Genomic DNA, 17464 nt, shown 5'->3' with positions numbered 1-17464 from the left:
GTGAAAGAGTCTTACTACTTTTTGAGCTTTCTTAACATCCAATCTTTCTCTTTGAATGTGTGAAGCATGTATATGTGGCACAAAAACAGTAGTCTGATTGCACTGGGGGTGGCGGTGTGAATGGAATAACAAGACTTCTGATGTGAAGAAATAGCACACCAGTTGCATTAAAAAACAGTTTTAATGCAACTACTGTGCTGTTTCTTCAAATGGGCATTCTTCAAGAACAGTTGCTGAAAATTATGAACAAAAATCTGAATGACAAGATTGGTCTTTGCAGTGGGTGGGGATGTACGAGGGGAAATGCTGACGTAATCAGTGCTACCAACAAAAATTCCCAACGTTTAGCTTCACCACACAATTTTGATGCTACGACTGATGGATAATTCTTACTGAATACAGAATGTTTGAATTGTTTGAATATAGAATGATATAGATTGTAGAAGTCTCATTGAATCATATTACACTTTTAATCTGAGAGCTGCTTTCGCAGTAGATTTATTGTGGCATTCTCTGTTCTCAGTTTATTACAGTATCACAATGTCCAGTTTCTTACACATCTGTGCTCTTTTTATTGAAACTACAGCTGTGTCTGGAATTGATTCATTCTGTATATAAGGGGCATTCAAAAAGAAATGAGCTGGAGTCTGGAATGTGCAAACCAGTGACAGGAGGGTAATATCGTGGCACGTGTAATGAGGTGTGGTGCCAACCAGAGCGTGGAAATTCAGAGGCAGTTGCTAGAGGGCACACGTGCACATCATGTGAATATATAGAGCTAGCAGCAGCAGCATGCATCAGTCGTCCAATGCTGGCAGTTGCATTGCAAACAATGACATGGAGGTGTCAAAAGAAGAGCAAAGAAGTGTTGTTTGTTTTCTGACAATGGTAGGAGTGGAAGGAATGGACATTCGTTGGAGAATGTCACAAGTGTATGGCAAACACTGCATGTTCCTTGCAAGGGTCAAGGCATGGCACAAGTGCTTCAGGGAAGGACAGGTGTCGTTAGTCGATGATGCGCGGTCTGGAGCACCACACTGCACTACCGATGACATTGTCCAGCTGGTGGCTGCACTCATTACCCAGTGACAGTGAAAGCCATAGCCACCGTGGTCGGATTGAGTGTTGGAAGTGTTCGCACCATCATGAAGGAACAACTGCACATGCACAAAGTGTGTACCCAATGGGTGCCCCACAGTCTTCAAACACACCAGGAAGCATGTTGAATGGCCCACTGTCTTGCTCAACTGCAACACTATGCTCGGGAAGGGAATGCGTTCCTGGCACGAGTGGTGGCTAGAGATGAGTCATGGTGTCATCAAGTCGAACCAGAATCAAAGCGACAAAGTCTCCAGTGGAAGCATCCAGGGTGACCACCACCAAAAAAAGCCAAGGCCATCCACACGAGTGCAGGAGAGGTTATGCCGACCTTCTTTGACCACAATGGCCTCCTCATGATTCACTTTGTGCAGCATGGGACAACAGTGAATTCCCAGCGTTACTCGCAAACCTTGACCACCCTTCGCCAAGTGATCAAATAAAAATGACCAGGCAATCTCACCCGTGGGGGTCATTCTGCTCCTTGACAATGCAAAGCCTCATAAGGCCAACACAGTCATGGCACTCCTGCAGAAAATCAAATGGGTGGTTCTCGGCCACCCTCCATACAGTCCAGACCTCTCTCTCTGTAATTTTTGTTCTCCTTAAAAGGGCTCTGAGGGGCAAATGATTCACCTCAGACGACGACGTCTAGCTGTATTTGCAGAACTGGTTAGCGTTGCAGCCCTGGGGATTTTATGAGACAGCCGTTCACCAACTTTTGTCACAATGGGATAGGTGTCTCAGCAGCCAGGGACAAAACTTGTATCATACAGGTTCTGGTTTCTGTAATTATGCCTCGAGCTCATTTATTTTTGAATGCCCCTTATATTTTCCCCAACTGAAGTAACACTGGCACATGTCACAACTTTTTCTGCTTTACAATATTATGGGTTATAGCTTCTCTTTGTGAGTGTTTTACTGGCAATTTTCTTTTATGTAATATTTAAAATAACTGTTACAGCAAACAAGGAAGTAACTGGGAAACAACTCTGGCCTTTAGAGACAGTCTTTTTATCCTGAAATTTCAACGTGTGTACCAACACTGATAAACATTTCCATTTTTGTAACATCCTCTGCAGAACGTGAGCTGCACACCAATCAGTTCTGAGTTAGATCTCTGTATTTTGGAGGTCCTGCTCTCAGTGATTTTAAAAATTATGCTCCATTCTTAAGATACTTGAAACATATTTGCCTTTACTTTCTCTGTAACTGTATCTGTACGCTGGAACTAATGTATGGACTTTCTTCTTCTTGTTCTTCTTCTTCTTCCTCCTCCTCTTCTTCTTCTTCTTATTTAAATATAAGTAAATAAAAGTCCAAACACCACATTATACCAGCAAACTGCAAGTCTTCAATGTTTCCCACACAACACCGTAAGCAAGCCCAGCACACAAAATACACAGTCCTATACAGAAACGCACAGTCGAGTCTCAGGCGTCAGTGCTGCTCTTAGTTCACTGGCATGCCACCTGACCTATGCTACCTGCATGGGGAGCTAATACACATTCTCTTCTGCTTGCTATACTGTGTGTGTAACATAGGAAATAATTTGAGCATTCTGCTAGCTCAAGGTTGCTACTTTTCAATATGATAGCAGATTGATATGAGCATACAAAATCAGACAGATTTATGAACTTTTACTAAGCAAGATTCCTTCTCCCAGAAATGACAGGTGAAGAGTTTGTAGAAAATTTCACTTAATAAGAATAGGTAGGAAAGTCAGCTAACGCTAAGTGGGACAAGGAAGATACCATAATATTTCTTTCTTGCAGAGGACTTTATGACCTGGTCGTGTTTCATTATCTGTCAGTATTTAAAACACAAATATTAGATGCAGAAATGGAAAAGAAGTCTGTGTGTACTCCAGTTAAAAATAAAAACAATGTTGAGCTGTGAATTCATATGACATAAGGCACTCCCATTATTTTCCTCTATTAAAAATGTATTTGGTTGATTGTTTCAGGAGGATGTCCCAATGGCTCAAAGGAAGCGATTTACACGAGTTGAGATGGCCCGTGTGCTTATGGAACGTAACCAGTACAAGGAACGATTTATGGAACTACAAGAAGCGGTTCGTTGGACAGAAATGATTAGGGCTTCACGGAATGACCCCACATTAGATAAGAAAAGCAAACAAGGAATATGGAAATTGTGAGTTGTATTGTCACTATATCATACTAGTGAATTCGCTATTGCTTTATAATTGCTAAATATCTATGGGAATTGGATATGTGTCCTAATCTCCTTCTCCACTTCTCTCTCTTCTTCGTCATCGTTGTCCTCCTCCTCCTCCTCCTCCTCCCCCTCCCCCTCCTCCCCCCTCTCTACATCCATTTCCTCCCCACACCCCACCCTCTCCCCTGTCCATATCCCCCCCCCCCCCCCATTGTCCTTGAGCCTAGTTTATTCTTATTGGGTATGAAACTTTGATTGGCAATTGAAGGTGTTTAAAGTGAAAGGGTAAATTAGTTTGAATCATTGGTATGTCGGGGTATGAGAGACGCCTTAAATACAACTTTCCTGCTTCCTTTAAAACTGATTGCAAGGAAGAAAACATAACAACATGTTGGTTTTGTGTGTGTGTGTGTGTGTGTGTGTGTGTGTGTGTGTGTGTGTGTGTGTGTTTGTCTGTATATAGAGAAAGAATTTTCTGTACATAGAGTTCAAACTGACTGCGAGGAAGTAAATGAAATTGCACATCTTCACAACACGGCATTTTCATTCTCGCAGTTTGTTTTAATGGAATACCTGAACATTGTTGTTTGAAAAAATTATACCCTACATTTGTATGAATATTTATTCGAGTTTCTTGTAAAAATTTGATATAAATTCGTCAAGAATTGTTTGAGATTTCCGGTAACAAAGTTAATCATCCACTTGTCTTTGCGTAGTTGTATAGACATTAGTGTAATTATTTATTAATGAAAGTCTGTTGAAGTGCAAATATAAAAGCAATGAGATACAGTTTTCTCCTGTTCTAGCATGTGGTAGCTGAAAATACAAATGAAAAAAATGCATATCACAATGAATACCTTTCCTAGCATATCAAGTATCTGTTTTGTTCTGGACATAATACAAAGATTTGTTTTTGTTTTAAGTTTTAGCAACCTGTTCAGTGCAGCTGAACGACCACAACGTAAACCTGTTCCATATGTGAATGTGAGGTACAATGCACCTACACATCATGTGAGTCCAGCCTTGGAAACTATGAGAAAGCGTTCTCTGAATGACAGAAAACGTGGCCTTGATTTCATGGATGGAGACATGTAAGTAGTAACTGAATTTGAAATGCTGAGCAGTTTTTGCTTTATTTTGGTATAAACTATCTGACAAACCTGGCATTGCCCAGATATTCATTTTGCCAATTTTCCATTAGAAAAAATTTCATTTCAATGTATTCATAAAAACACCTTTGATATTAAGAAACAGTTTCTGTATGCTGGGCGCAGCTGCTTTGCATGCCTACAACATGATTTTGTAAACATCTGTATGACAACACCTCTTATAGCTCTGTAGACGATTATTGTCCTGCCGACAGTGTGCTTCACAGTTGAAAGCTGTCAAAAGTGCTGCCAGGTGTCAGGGATTTCCTTTTAAGCTGACTTGACTGTAGGAGTGTGTGGCATTTTTTCAATCATCTTAGTGTTTGCAACATCATATTTCTTGAGCTGTGTGTCGTACAATGACATATTTATGTAAGTACATTCAACAACATGTGGATACTGTCTGCAAAATATGTTGTGATAAAGTTAATAGCAAAGAAGTAATAAATTTAAACATCATACATGATGCAGCAGTTTTTCACACATCTCATTATTTATAATGTCATACCTCCTGAAATATGATAGGTAGGTGGTTCTTATCCCTATAGGGATTGTTGGCTGACAGTGAGGGATATGTGTATAAAGTTTAATTTAAATCAGATCAGTGGTTTAGGAAATTGTGGAACATGCGTCCAATTATTTTTATAAAGTGTATGTATTTCATATTTGCTAGGTGATGCTTTTCCAATCATTGTACTGACAAATCATTAGAGATTGTCGTATCTCTAGGAAGTACAGCTGAAAGAACTGAGTTGTTGAATGTAATATCTCATTTAAAAACTGTCCTTTGAAGTATGATGCCAAGATAATGTAATAACAACCAGGACAAACTGTCATTTGCTCTAGTATTATCCTGTGTCTGTGATCACAGTATATTATGTCATCAGATATTGATATACTTTCCCTTCATGATTAACTTTAAACTCAGTATATTAAAAATATCACAAATATTGGCACATTGAGTTGCAGACAGGCATGAAGAAGAGAATATAACTAACTACCTTTCGGCCAAAGCCTTCTTAAGAAAAGTGCACACACATTCACCACATTCACACAAGCAAGCATGCTTCAAGCCACACTCTCTCTCTCTCTCTCTCTCTCTCTCTCTCTCTCTCTCTGTGTGTGTGTGTGTGTGTGTGTGTGTGTGTGTGTGTGTGTGTGTGTGTGTGTGTGTGTGTCTATCTCTGGCCAGACTGCCAATGGAAACTTGTTGAATGGGAACAACAATCCCTTTACAATTCGAATGAAGCATCCCACATACAACGAAACTCATTTGCTTGGTAAACTTCTAGTCTCTGCAAACTACTCTTATTTGTTTCTGGAATACTTCAGGATCTTTTGATTGTGTTGTTGCTGCTGTTGTTGTGGTCTTCAGTCTGAAGAGCAGTTGGCTGCAGTTCTCCCTGCTACTCTATCCTGTGCAAGCCTCTTCGTCTCCAAATAACTACTGCAACCTACATCCTTCCGAATATGCTTACTGTATTCATCTCTTGGTCTCCCTCTACTATTTTTCTCTTCACACTTCCCGCCATTACTAAATTGGTGAGCCCATGCTGTCTCAGAACGTGTCCTATCGACCGACCCCTTCTTCCATCCAGCTTGAGTCATAAATTTTTGCCCCCTTCCAAATCTAATTTTCAGCTTTCCACTGTAGCGCCACATTTCAAAAGCTTCTATACTCTTCTTGTCTAAGCTGTTTATCGGCCATGTTTCACTTCCGTATGTCGCTACACTGCATACAAATACTTTCAGAAAAGACTTCCTGACACTTAAATCTATATTCAATGCTAGCAAATTTCTCTATTTCAGAAATGCTTTCCTTGCCATTGCCAGTCTACATTTTATATACTGTCTACTTCGGCCATCATCAGTTATTTTTCTAACCAAATAGCAAAACTCATCTACTACGTTTAGTATCTCATTTCCTAATGTAATTCCTGCAGCGTCACCTGATTTAATTTGACTGCATTCGATTATCATTGTTTTGCTTTTGTTGATATTCATCTTTATCCTCCTCTAAAGACACTGTCCATTCCATTTAACTCCTCTTTCAATTATTTTTCTGTTTCCGACAGAATTACAGTGTCATCTGCAAACCTCAAACTTTTTATTTCTTCTCCCTGAACTTCAATTCCTACTCCAAATGTTTCATTGCTCAGTGTAGTTACAGAATAACATCAAGGAGAGGCTACAACCCTGTCTCACTCTCCTCTCCAGCACTGCTTCCCTTTCATACCTCTTGACTCATAACTGCCATGTGGCTTCTGCACAAGCTGTAATTAGATATATTCTGTGTTATCCAAGGGTTTCTACTAGGCTTTCTTTTTTTTATGTATTTGCTCCTCTGCAGTGTTAATTATTTCACCTTTCAAAGCTGCCCATTCATTTTCTGCTGTATTCCTTTTCCCTGTTCTTGTCAATTGTTGCCTAATGCTTCCTCTGAAACTTTCAAGGACATATGGTTCTTTCAGCTTATCCATGACCCATCTCATTAATTTCCTACCTTTTTGCAATTTCTTCTGTATTAATGTACAGTTGATAACCAATAAATTCTGGTCAGAGTACACACATGCCCCTTTTAATATCTTACAATTTAAAATCTACATCTGGAATACGTTTCTTACCATTATATAATCAATCTGAAACATTCCTGTCTGTCCAGGTCTCTTCCACACATACAACCTTCTTTCACGATTCTTAAACCAAGTATTAGCGATGATTAAATTATGCTCTGTGTAGAATTCTAGCAGGCAGCTTCCTATTCCATTCCTTTCCACCAGTCCATATTTAGCTACTATTTTTTTTCTATTTTTCTTTCTCTTCATTTTCATCTACATCTGCATCTACATCTACATGATTACTCTGCAATTCATATTTAAGTGCTTGGCAGAGGGTTCATCGAACCACAATCATACTATCTCCCTACCATTCCACTCCCGAATGGCGCGCGGGAAAAACAAACACCTAAACCTTTCTGTTTGAGCTCTGATTTCTCTTATTTTATTTTGATGACCTTTCCTACCTATGTAGGTTGGGCTCAACAAAATATTTTTGCATTCGGAGGAGAAAGTTGGTGACTGAAATTTCGTAATTAGATCTCGCCGCGGCGAAAAACGTCTTTGCTATAATGACTTCCATCTGAACTCGCGTATCATATCTGCCACACTCTCTCCCCTATTACGTTATAATACAAAACGAGCTGCCCTTTTTTGCAACCTTTCGATGTCCTCTGTCAATCCCACCTGGTAAGGATCCCACACCATGCAGCAGTATTCTAACAGAGGACGAACGAGTGTAGTGTAAGCTGTCTCTTTAGTGGACTTGTTGCATCTTCTAAGTGTCCTGCCAATGAAACGCAACCTTTGGCTTGCCTTCCCCACAATATTATCTATGTGGTCTTTCCAACTGAAGTTCGTAATTTTTACACCCAGGTACTTAGTTGAATTGACAGGCTTGAGAATTGTACTATTTATCGAGTAATCAAATTCCAACGGATTTCTTTTGGAACTCATGTGGATCACCTCACACTTTTCGTTATTTAGCGTCAACTGCCACCTGCCACACCATACAGCAATCTTTTCTAAATCGCTTTGAAACTGATACTGGTTTTTGGATGACCTTACTAGACGGTAAATTACAGCATCATCTGCGAACAACCTAAGAGAACTGCTCAGATTGTCACCCAGGTCATTTATATAGATCAGGAACAGCAGAGGTCCCAGGACACTTCCCTGGGGAACACCTGATATCACTTCAGTTTTACTCGATGATTTGCCATCTATTACTACGAACTGCGACCTTCCTGACAGGAAATCACGAATCCAGTCACACAACTGAGACGATACCCCATAGGCCCGCAGCTTGATTAGAAGTCGCTTGTGAGGAACGGTGTCAAAAGCTTTCTGGAAATCTAGAAATACGGAATCAACTTGAGATCCCGTCGATAGCGGCCATTACTTCGTGCGAATCAAGAGCTAGCTGCGTTGCACTAGAACGATGTTTTCTGAAACCATGCTGATTACGTATCAATAGATCATTCCCTTCGAGGTGATTCATAATGTTTGAATACAGTATATGCTCCAAAACCCTACTGCAAACCGACGTCAATGATATAGGTCTGTAGTTAGATTGATTACTCCTACTACCCTTCTTAAACACTGGTGCAACCTGCGCAATTTTCCAATCTGCAGGTACAGATCTATTGGTGAGCGAGCGGTTGTATATGATTGCTAAGTAGGGAACTATTGTATCAGTGTAATCTGAAAGGAACCTAATCGGTATACAATCTGGACCTGAAGACTTGCCCATATCAAGCGATTTGAGTTGCTTCGCAACCCCTAAGGTATCTACTTCTAAGAAACTCATGCTAGCAGCTGTTCGTGTTTCAAATTCTGGAATATTCCATTCGTCTTCCCTGGTGAAGGAATTTCGGAAAAATGCGTTCAATAACTCCGCTTTAGCGGCACAATCATCGGTAACAGTACCATCGACACTGCATAGCGAAGGTATTGACTGCGTCTTGCCGCTTGTGTGCTTTACATACGACCAGAATTTCTTCGGATTTTCTACCAAATTTTGAGACAATGTTTCATTGTGGAACCTATTAAAGGCATCTGGAATTGAAGTCCGTGCCAAATTTCGCGCGTCTGTAAATTTTAGCCAATCTTCGGGATTTCGTGTTCTTCTGAACTCCGCATGCTTTTTCCGTTGCCTCTGCAACAGTGTTTGGACCTGTTTTGTGTACCATGGGGGATCAGTTCCATCTCTTACCAATTTATGAGGTATGAATCTCTCAATTGCTGTTGCTACTATATTTTTGAATTTGAGCCACATCTTGTCTACATTTGCATAGTCAGTTCTGAAGGAATGGAGATTGTCTCTTAGGAAGGCTTCTAGTGACACTTTATCCGCTTTTTTAAATAAAATTATTTTGCGTTTGTTTCTGGTGGATTTGGAAGAAACGGTATTGAGCCTAGCTACGACGACCTTGTGATCACTAATCCCTGTATCAGTCATGATGCTCTCTATTAGCTCTGGATTGTTTGTGGCTAAGAGGTCAAGTGTGTGTTCGCAACCATTTACAATTCGCATGGGTTCATGGACTAACTGCTCGAAATAATTTTCGGAGAAAGCATTTAGGACAATCTCGGAAGATGTTTTCTGCCTATCACCGGTTTTGAACAAGTGTTTTTGCCAACATATCGAGGGAAGGTTGAAGTCCCCACCAACTATAACCGTATGAGTGGGGTATTTATTTGTTATGAGACTCAAATTGTCTCTGAACTGTTCAGCAACTATATCATCGGAGTCTGGGGGTCAGTAAAAGGAGCCAATTATTAACTTAGTTCGGCTGTTAAATATAACCTCCACCCATACCAATTCGCACGGAGTATCTACTTCGACTTCATACTGTTGAATTCCACCCCCATCACACTTCACTCTCTGAATAATTTAGTTTATCTCATCATACATTTCTTCACTCCACGGAGCTAGTTGGCATATAAACTTGTACTGTTGGTAGGGGTGGGCTTCATGTCTACCTTGGCTGGGATACTGCGTTCACTATGCTGTTCATAGTAGGTTACCTGTATTCCTATTTTCTTATACATCATTAAACCTGCTTATAATCCTACCTGTGGACAAAGGCTCCATCACTGTTTTTGTACTGCAAGGATTACCTGGCAGGAGGACTCCACCAGCTGTCCAATACTTCCACCTACAAATCTTGCCACAGTGACCCCATTCCAGTAATCCAGCAGGACCTCCAGCCAATACTCAAATCCTTAGGCCCATCCTAGAACCTCTCCACAAAGTCCATCTCTCTACTCACCCCTACCACCCCCTGCACTCCTACATGCTTCGTAAAGTTCATAAACCTAACCACCCAGAACACCTCATTGTGGCCGTTTACTGTGCCCCCCCTGAGAGAATCTCTGCTCTCGTAGACCAACACTTCAACCTATCCCGGAACCTACCAAGTATTTCCTCCACTGACTCTCCACAGTTCCCATCCCTTTGCCACACAGTGCCCTGCTCATCGCTATTGATGCCATCTCCCTGTACACTAACATTCCTAATGTCCATGGCCTTACCGCTATTGAACACTACCTTTCCCAACACCTGACAGTTTTCAAACCAACCAACTCCTTCCTAGTCGCCTTGACCAACTATATCCTCACACACAATTACTTCTCCTTTGAAGGCATTACCTACAAACAAATTCGGCGTACGGTTATGGGAACCCGAATGATACATCCTATGCCAACCTTTTCATGCACCATGTCGAGGTATCCTTCCTAAAATCTCAGTATCTTAAACCCCTCACCTGGTTCAGATTCATTGATGACATATTTGCTATCTGGATCAAAGGGGAGGACACCCTATCCAAATTCCTCCAGAACCTCAACAACTTCTCCCCAATTTGCTTCACCGGTCCTAACCAGCTCAACAAGCCACCTACACTTCGACCTCAAAGTTGGCCACATCAGTACCTCCATTTCGACAGCTGCCACCTGTTCCATATCAAGAAGTCTCTTCCATACAGATTAGCCACTCGTGGTCATCGCATCTGCAGTGACGAGCAGTCCCTCTAGAAATATACCGAGGTTCTCACTGATGCCTTCACTGACCATAATTATCCTCCCAACCTAGTACAAACATAAATTCCCATGCCTTAGCTTTCTGTCTCCCACCACGTCCCAAAGTTCTACTGCCTGGCCACAAAGGAGCATTCCCGTTGTAACTCAGTACTACCCAGGCCTGGAGCAACTCTCTTTGCCAGGGTTATGATTACCTCTCGTCCTGCCCTGAAATGAGAAATGTCCTGCCCACTATCCTTCCCACTCCTCCCACAGTTGTATTCTGCCACCCATTGAATCTCTACAATATAATTGTCCATTCGACACAACCTCTTCTTCCAACCCCTTGCCTCATGGCTCATATCCCTGTAATAGACCTAGATGCCAGACCTGTCCCATACATCCTCCCACCACCAGTCCGGTCACTAACATCACCTATCCCATCAAAGGCAGAGTTAACAGTGAAACCAGTCATGGGGTCTACAAGTTAGGCCGCAACCACTGTGCTGCATTCTATGTAAGCGTGACAACCAACAAGCTGTCTGCCTGCATGAATGGCCACAGACAGTCTGTTGCCAATAAACAAGCAGACCACCCTGTTGCTGAACACGCTGCCAAACATATAATTCATGTCAATGACTGCTTCACAGCCTGTGCCAGATGGATCCTTCCCACCACCATCACTTTTTTGGAATTGCGCATATGGGAAGTTTCCCAGCAATACAATCCTATGTTCTCGTAACCCTCCTGGCCTCAACCTTCATTAGTCACTGTCCTCACCCATCCAGCCCCTTCCCTGTTCCCATTCCAGCACTGTGCAACCATCATTCCACCACCACAACCAGTCTCTTTCTTTCTCTCCTTTTCTGTGACTCTTCCCCCCCCTCCCCGCCCCCCCCTCCCCGCCCCCCCCCTCCGCCCATCATATCCACCTCTCCCCTGCCATCCGTCTAACCTGCAGCACTTCACAGTCGGCCACCCCTACCATACTGTCACTCCTCCTCCCCGCCCCAGCCTCCTCCTCACCTCCACCCAGTCGCCACTCCCATCATGCACTGGTGCTGCTGCTCACAGTGTGGTTTCAGTTGCCTGAGAGTGTAGTCATGCGTGTGTGTGTGTGTGTGTGTGTGTGTGTGTGTGTGTGTGTGTGTTGTTGACGAAGGCCAATGGCCGAAAGCTTTAATTGTGAGTCTTTTTTGTTGTGCCTATCTGTGACTGAGCATCTTCGTTATACGGTGAGTAGCAACTTTCCTTCTCATAATATTGTTTCCCTTTCTAAATTTTCTAGCCTCCCTGCCTGATTAAGGAATCTTAACATTCCTCGCTGCAATCCATAGAACGCCAGTTTTGTTTCTTCTGATGATGAAATCATCCTGAGTAGTCCCCATCCAGAGATCTGAGTGGGGGAGAGTTTTATCTCTGGAATATTTTACCCAAGAGGATACTATCATCATTTAACCATACAGTAAAGCTGCATGTCCTCGTGAAAAATTATGAATGTAATTTCCCCCTTACTTTCACAGTTATAGCACGGCAAGACCATATTGGTTGATGTTAAAAGGCCATAGATCAAATCATCCAGACTGTTGCCCCTGCAACTGCTGAAAAGGCTGCTATCCCTCTTCCAGAACCAGTCATTTGTCTGGCCTCTCAACAGATACCCCTCCATTGCGATTGGCCCTAAGGTATGTCTGTATCGCTGAGGCACGCAAGCCTCCCCACCAACGGCAAGGACCATGGTTCATTGGAGGAAGTATGAGTAGTTGAGGTCTGCTTGATTGGTTTACTGTTGTGAATATAACAGAAGGGAGAATGATACATAAAAGGAGAATTTGACTTTTTTTTACTTGATCCAGCTATTCTTAATTGGATTTGGAGCAGTTTTTCCCATTTCATCCTAGATGACTGACCATACGGTACCTACTGAAACATTACAGCCACTTGTTACCTCACAGTCAAAACTTTCCATGCTATTATATAATACCACTCTGTTTGTGTGGCAATCTTGCTCATACAGTTTTTTGGTATTACTCTTCTACCTATTGTTTTGCCTTAAAAATATTGTTTTACAACTAAACATTGTCAGTACTAGTATGTGGTAAACTTTACAGTGCATTGGTGTGACTGGATGTGCCTCTAAGGTAACAATATCTTATCTTCACTGCTACTACATGTCACCCTAGGCAGTGGTTGTGGCTGACCTCAGCTTCCTCGGCAATGTCTTCTTCATTAAAACTAAAAGCATGGAAGGAAGCAAGCAAGATTGGGATTTTGACATGTCCCATCCTTCAGTTATATCGCATGAAACATTACCAGGTATACCAATTAAACAGTTTTATTTGCAGCACAAGAAATAACTTCACAGGTTTGGTACGAACACAGTAACTACCTTCTGAAGAAAAAGAAAATAAAAACCTTCTGACTGAATGCTCAAATAAACTCGAGTTCCAAAAAGTAACAGACACAGGTTTTAAAGTCTGTAGGAATGTATTTGGTAATACTGACACTAAGTCTGACTCTTTGCAAGTGTAGGAGATGTAGCAGTCTTCTCCACTTGCCAGTGTCCTGTTTGGCAACCAATTCATGGTAACAGTAAAGAGTAGAGGGGGCCACTGTAGTGAGTCCAGTAGAGGTCTCCCCAGCATGACTGGCTGCACTGGAACTGCTGGCAGGCATTGTGGTGCAGCCCAAAAAAAGTCGTCTTGCGGATTGACACTTCTGTTTGATTGGCTCTTCTGTTTAATTGGCTCAAACGTAGTTTCGGCAGAAACAGGAAATAGTTCGGCCTGCATGTGCTGATTGGGGCTGCACGTTGCCTTAGAGCTGCTGGTGGCTCAGCCACTGGTGTTGCCCTCTGTTGATCTGCTAGTAAGCTGTCTGGTTTGAATCTTTGCCTGTAACCTCCCCCTCACTTATCGTCCTTTATGACAATGAAAAATTAAACCGCGTGTACCTAATGGGAATTTGGGAAAAGCAATCGTCACCGAAGTTAATCTGTCGGTAAAGAGGGAGGAAAGGGTTACATCTAAATGAAAGGAAAAATGCAAATGAAACTGGTGGAAATTAATTTTGAAAAGGGGTAAAGTTAATAAAGAAAGTAAATGTGCGGCCGTTACATTAACAATCAACTAGCGGTAATTAGATATTTGAGATTTGGGGGAAATCACGGTCGCCAGTCCTTAGGACAATTACTATAGTAACTGAAAAAGAAAGGTTATTACACATATAATTAGCACTAGAAGCGTGGCAACTGAAGGTTGACACGTGTATTGTGAAAACTGAAAGTTTGTCAGAAGTAATAAATTTCGCTGCACTCTGACTTAATTTAGCAAAAGAATTAATGAAACCGGAAAATTGAAAGTTAATTTAGTGACTGAAGTTAATAGTGAGCTTTCTTTCTGAAGCACATCGAAATATAGTTAGTCTTGGACTACCTCAACAATCATTTCTAAAGCTACTTGAATCTACGCAATTTAGAAAGAAGAGATTTAACTTTGAACTTGAATCAAACGATTCTGAACAATTAACAATAGTAAAATTTAGTACGTACCAAGCTGAGCTGCAGTCACAGGTAAGCTAAAATACGGTAACAAAACTCGCACTCTTAATTTGTGCTTGTGTAATCTAACTATTGTAGCCAGCTATGATACTTAAAGTGAACTTTGAAATGAAAGCAGTGAAATGGAATTATGCTGGCGTTTGAATTTCAACGACACTCGGGTTCATTTCGGAAAAGGAAGGGACCCTGCTTGGCAATGCAATTGGGACAATGAGCAACAAAGGTTCATGCTAAGTTGCTGTAATTTTTCGAGGCAAATGGAACAATTTGAAAAGCTGAGGTCTGCCATACAGTTCTAAAACTTTACGTGCTCCCAGTCTTCCTTGTTGGTTGATTGAAGGTTTGAAGCCGTCGATCGAGGAGGTGGCGACAGTCACTCATTGTCGGCCATCGCTGTTGCAGAAGCTGGATGTTGGCGCGCCTTCTTCTCGACACGGTCACCAGGCGAAACGGGCTCTTGATGTGCGCCAGCTAATGCTTCCCGTCCGCGACACCATGTCAGAAACTATCATCGCGAGTCGAGCGCAATTACATGCTGCCAAACCCCGAAAGCGCGGCAACTCGTGGGAGCGTCACACAACACACCTGCTCCACTCACCACTCCAGCCAGACTCCAACTGCTCTGCCCGCGCTCCACGCGGCAGAGTTAACACTACCAAAGATCCTACACACTTTTATTCTTCACACGACCTATCGATGTAATCGTTCGATAGCAGTTTTCCCTAGGCAAGACCCAGCGTAAAAATACAAATAATATTTACGAAACAAACCAATTATACATCGACATAAATGCATATATATATATATATATATATATATATATATATATATATATATATATATATATATATAAATGGTTCAAATGGCTCTGAGCACTATGGGACTCAACATCTTAGGTCATAAGTCCCCTAGAACTTAGAACTACTTAAACCTAACTAACCTAAGGACATCACACACACCCATGCCCGAGGCAGGATTCGAACCTGCGACCGTAGCAGTCCCGCGGTTCCGGACTGCAGCGCCAGAACCGCTAGACCACCGCGGCCGGCGTATATATATATATATATATATATATATATATATACACACAAACAAACACAAATATACACACAAAATTCAAGCTTTCGCAACAAACTGTTGCCTCATCAGGAAAGAGGGAAGGAGAGGGAAAGACGAAAGGATGTGGGTTTTAAGGGAGAGGGTAAGGAGTCATTCCAATCCCGGGAGCGGAAAGACTTACCTTAGGGGGAAAAAAAGGACAGGTATACACTCGCACACACACACATATCCATCCACACATACAGACACAAGCAGACATATTTAATAATTTAAATATGTCTGCTTGTGTCTGTATGTGTGGATGGATATGTGTGTGTGTGCGAGTGTATACCTGTCCTTTTTTCCCCCTAAGGTAAGTCTTTCCGCTCCCGGGATTGGAATGACTCCTTACCCTCTCCCTTAAAACCCACATCCTTTCGTCTTTCCCTCTCCTTCCCTCTTTCCTGATGAGGCAACAGTTTGTTGCGAAAGCTTGAATTTTGTGTGTATATTTGTGTTTGTTTGTGTGTCTATCGACCTGCCAGCGCTTTTGTTTGGTAAGTCTCATCATCTTTCTTTTTGGATATATTTTTTCCACGTGGAATGTTTCCCTCTGTTATTTATATATATATATATATATATATATATATATATATATATATATATATATATATATATATATATATATATAACAGAGGGAAACATTCCACGTGGAAAAAATATATCTAAAAAGAAAGAAAGTGATGAGACTTACCAAACAAAAGCGCTGGCAGGTCGATAGACACACAAACAAACACAAACATACACACAAAATTCTAGCTTTCGCAACAAACGGTTGCTTCGTCAGGAAAGAGGGAAGGAGAGGGAAAGATGAAAGGAAGTGGGTTTTAAGGGAGAGGGTAAGGAGTCATTCCAATCCCGGGAGCGGAAAGACTTACCTTAGGGGGAAAAAAGGACGGGTATACACTCGCACACACACACATATCCATCCGCATATACACAGACACAAGCAGACATTTGTAAAGGCAAAGAGTTTGGGCAGAGTTGGACAAATGTCTTTCTATATATATATACAAAGATGATGTGACTCACCATACGAAAGCGCTGGCAGGTCGATAGATACACAAACAAACACAGTCATACACACAAAATTCTAGCTTTCGCAACCAACAGTTGCTTCATCAGGAAAGATGGAAGGAGAGGGAAAGAGAAAGGATGTGGGTTTTAAGGGAGGGGGTAAGGAGTCATTCCAATCCCGGGAGCAGAAAGACTTACCTTAGGGGGAAAAAAGGACAGGTATACACTCACTCACACACACACACACACACACACACACACACACACACACACACACACACACACACACACACACACCCATATCCAACCACACATACACAAGCAGACATTTGTTAAGGCAAAATGTCCCAGCTGTTGCACCATCCATAATAATATTTCTTTTTCTGTGGAACTGCAAAAGCTGCAATCCCATGTGAGCATATTTAGTAACAGTATGTTCCCCAGAAATTAGCATGGAGCAAAGGTAAAGGTGTACGGTATGAATGGCTGGGAGACCCTGAAGGACAGATTCAGCCACCTAATTGGAAAGGTTTTTTCATGTTCTTCGCATCCGCAGACATCTTTCCTTTGCAAAGTATGAGCCGTGTGTGGAAGTCTAACAGTTGAGTGTGATGTGTGTGTGGGCGCGCATGTGCTCGAGTGCACACACATTTGTGGTGGTCATGTTGGAGTTCCCACAGACAACTGCCTGCATTTAGGTCTTCTGATTCACTAGAAGAAAGCAGCAGGCGTATGAGTTCTGTCTATATGCACATAAGAGCATGATTTGATTTCTATGGCAAGTTGCA

At 41.8% G+C, this 17464-nt stretch overlaps 1 protein-coding gene across 10 annotated transcripts in view; it reads left to right on the top strand.

Annotated features, from left to right (window-relative positions):
* LOC126254530 (C-Jun-amino-terminal kinase-interacting protein 4) overlaps positions 1-17464 on the top strand; it is a 263338-nt gene that overhangs the window by 81069 nt on the left and 164805 nt on the right. For all 10 annotated transcript variants that reach the window (XM_049955327.1, XM_049955319.1, XM_049955323.1 and 7 more), the window contains 2 exons: positions 3065-3252; positions 4200-4367. In XM_049955327.1, the coding sequence (XP_049811284.1) occupies positions 3065-3252; positions 4200-4367 (356 nt within the window). The remainder of the gene's footprint in view (positions 1-3064; positions 3253-4199; positions 4368-17464) is intronic.

This window comes from Schistocerca nitens, chromosome 1, assembly GCF_023898315.1.
Source record: "Schistocerca nitens isolate TAMUIC-IGC-003100 chromosome 1, iqSchNite1.1, whole genome shotgun sequence".
Lineage (NCBI taxonomy): Eukaryota > Metazoa > Arthropoda > Insecta > Orthoptera > Acrididae > Schistocerca > Schistocerca nitens.
Note: the sequence above shows the minus strand (reverse complement) of the source record. Positions and strands in the feature narration are given on the sequence as shown.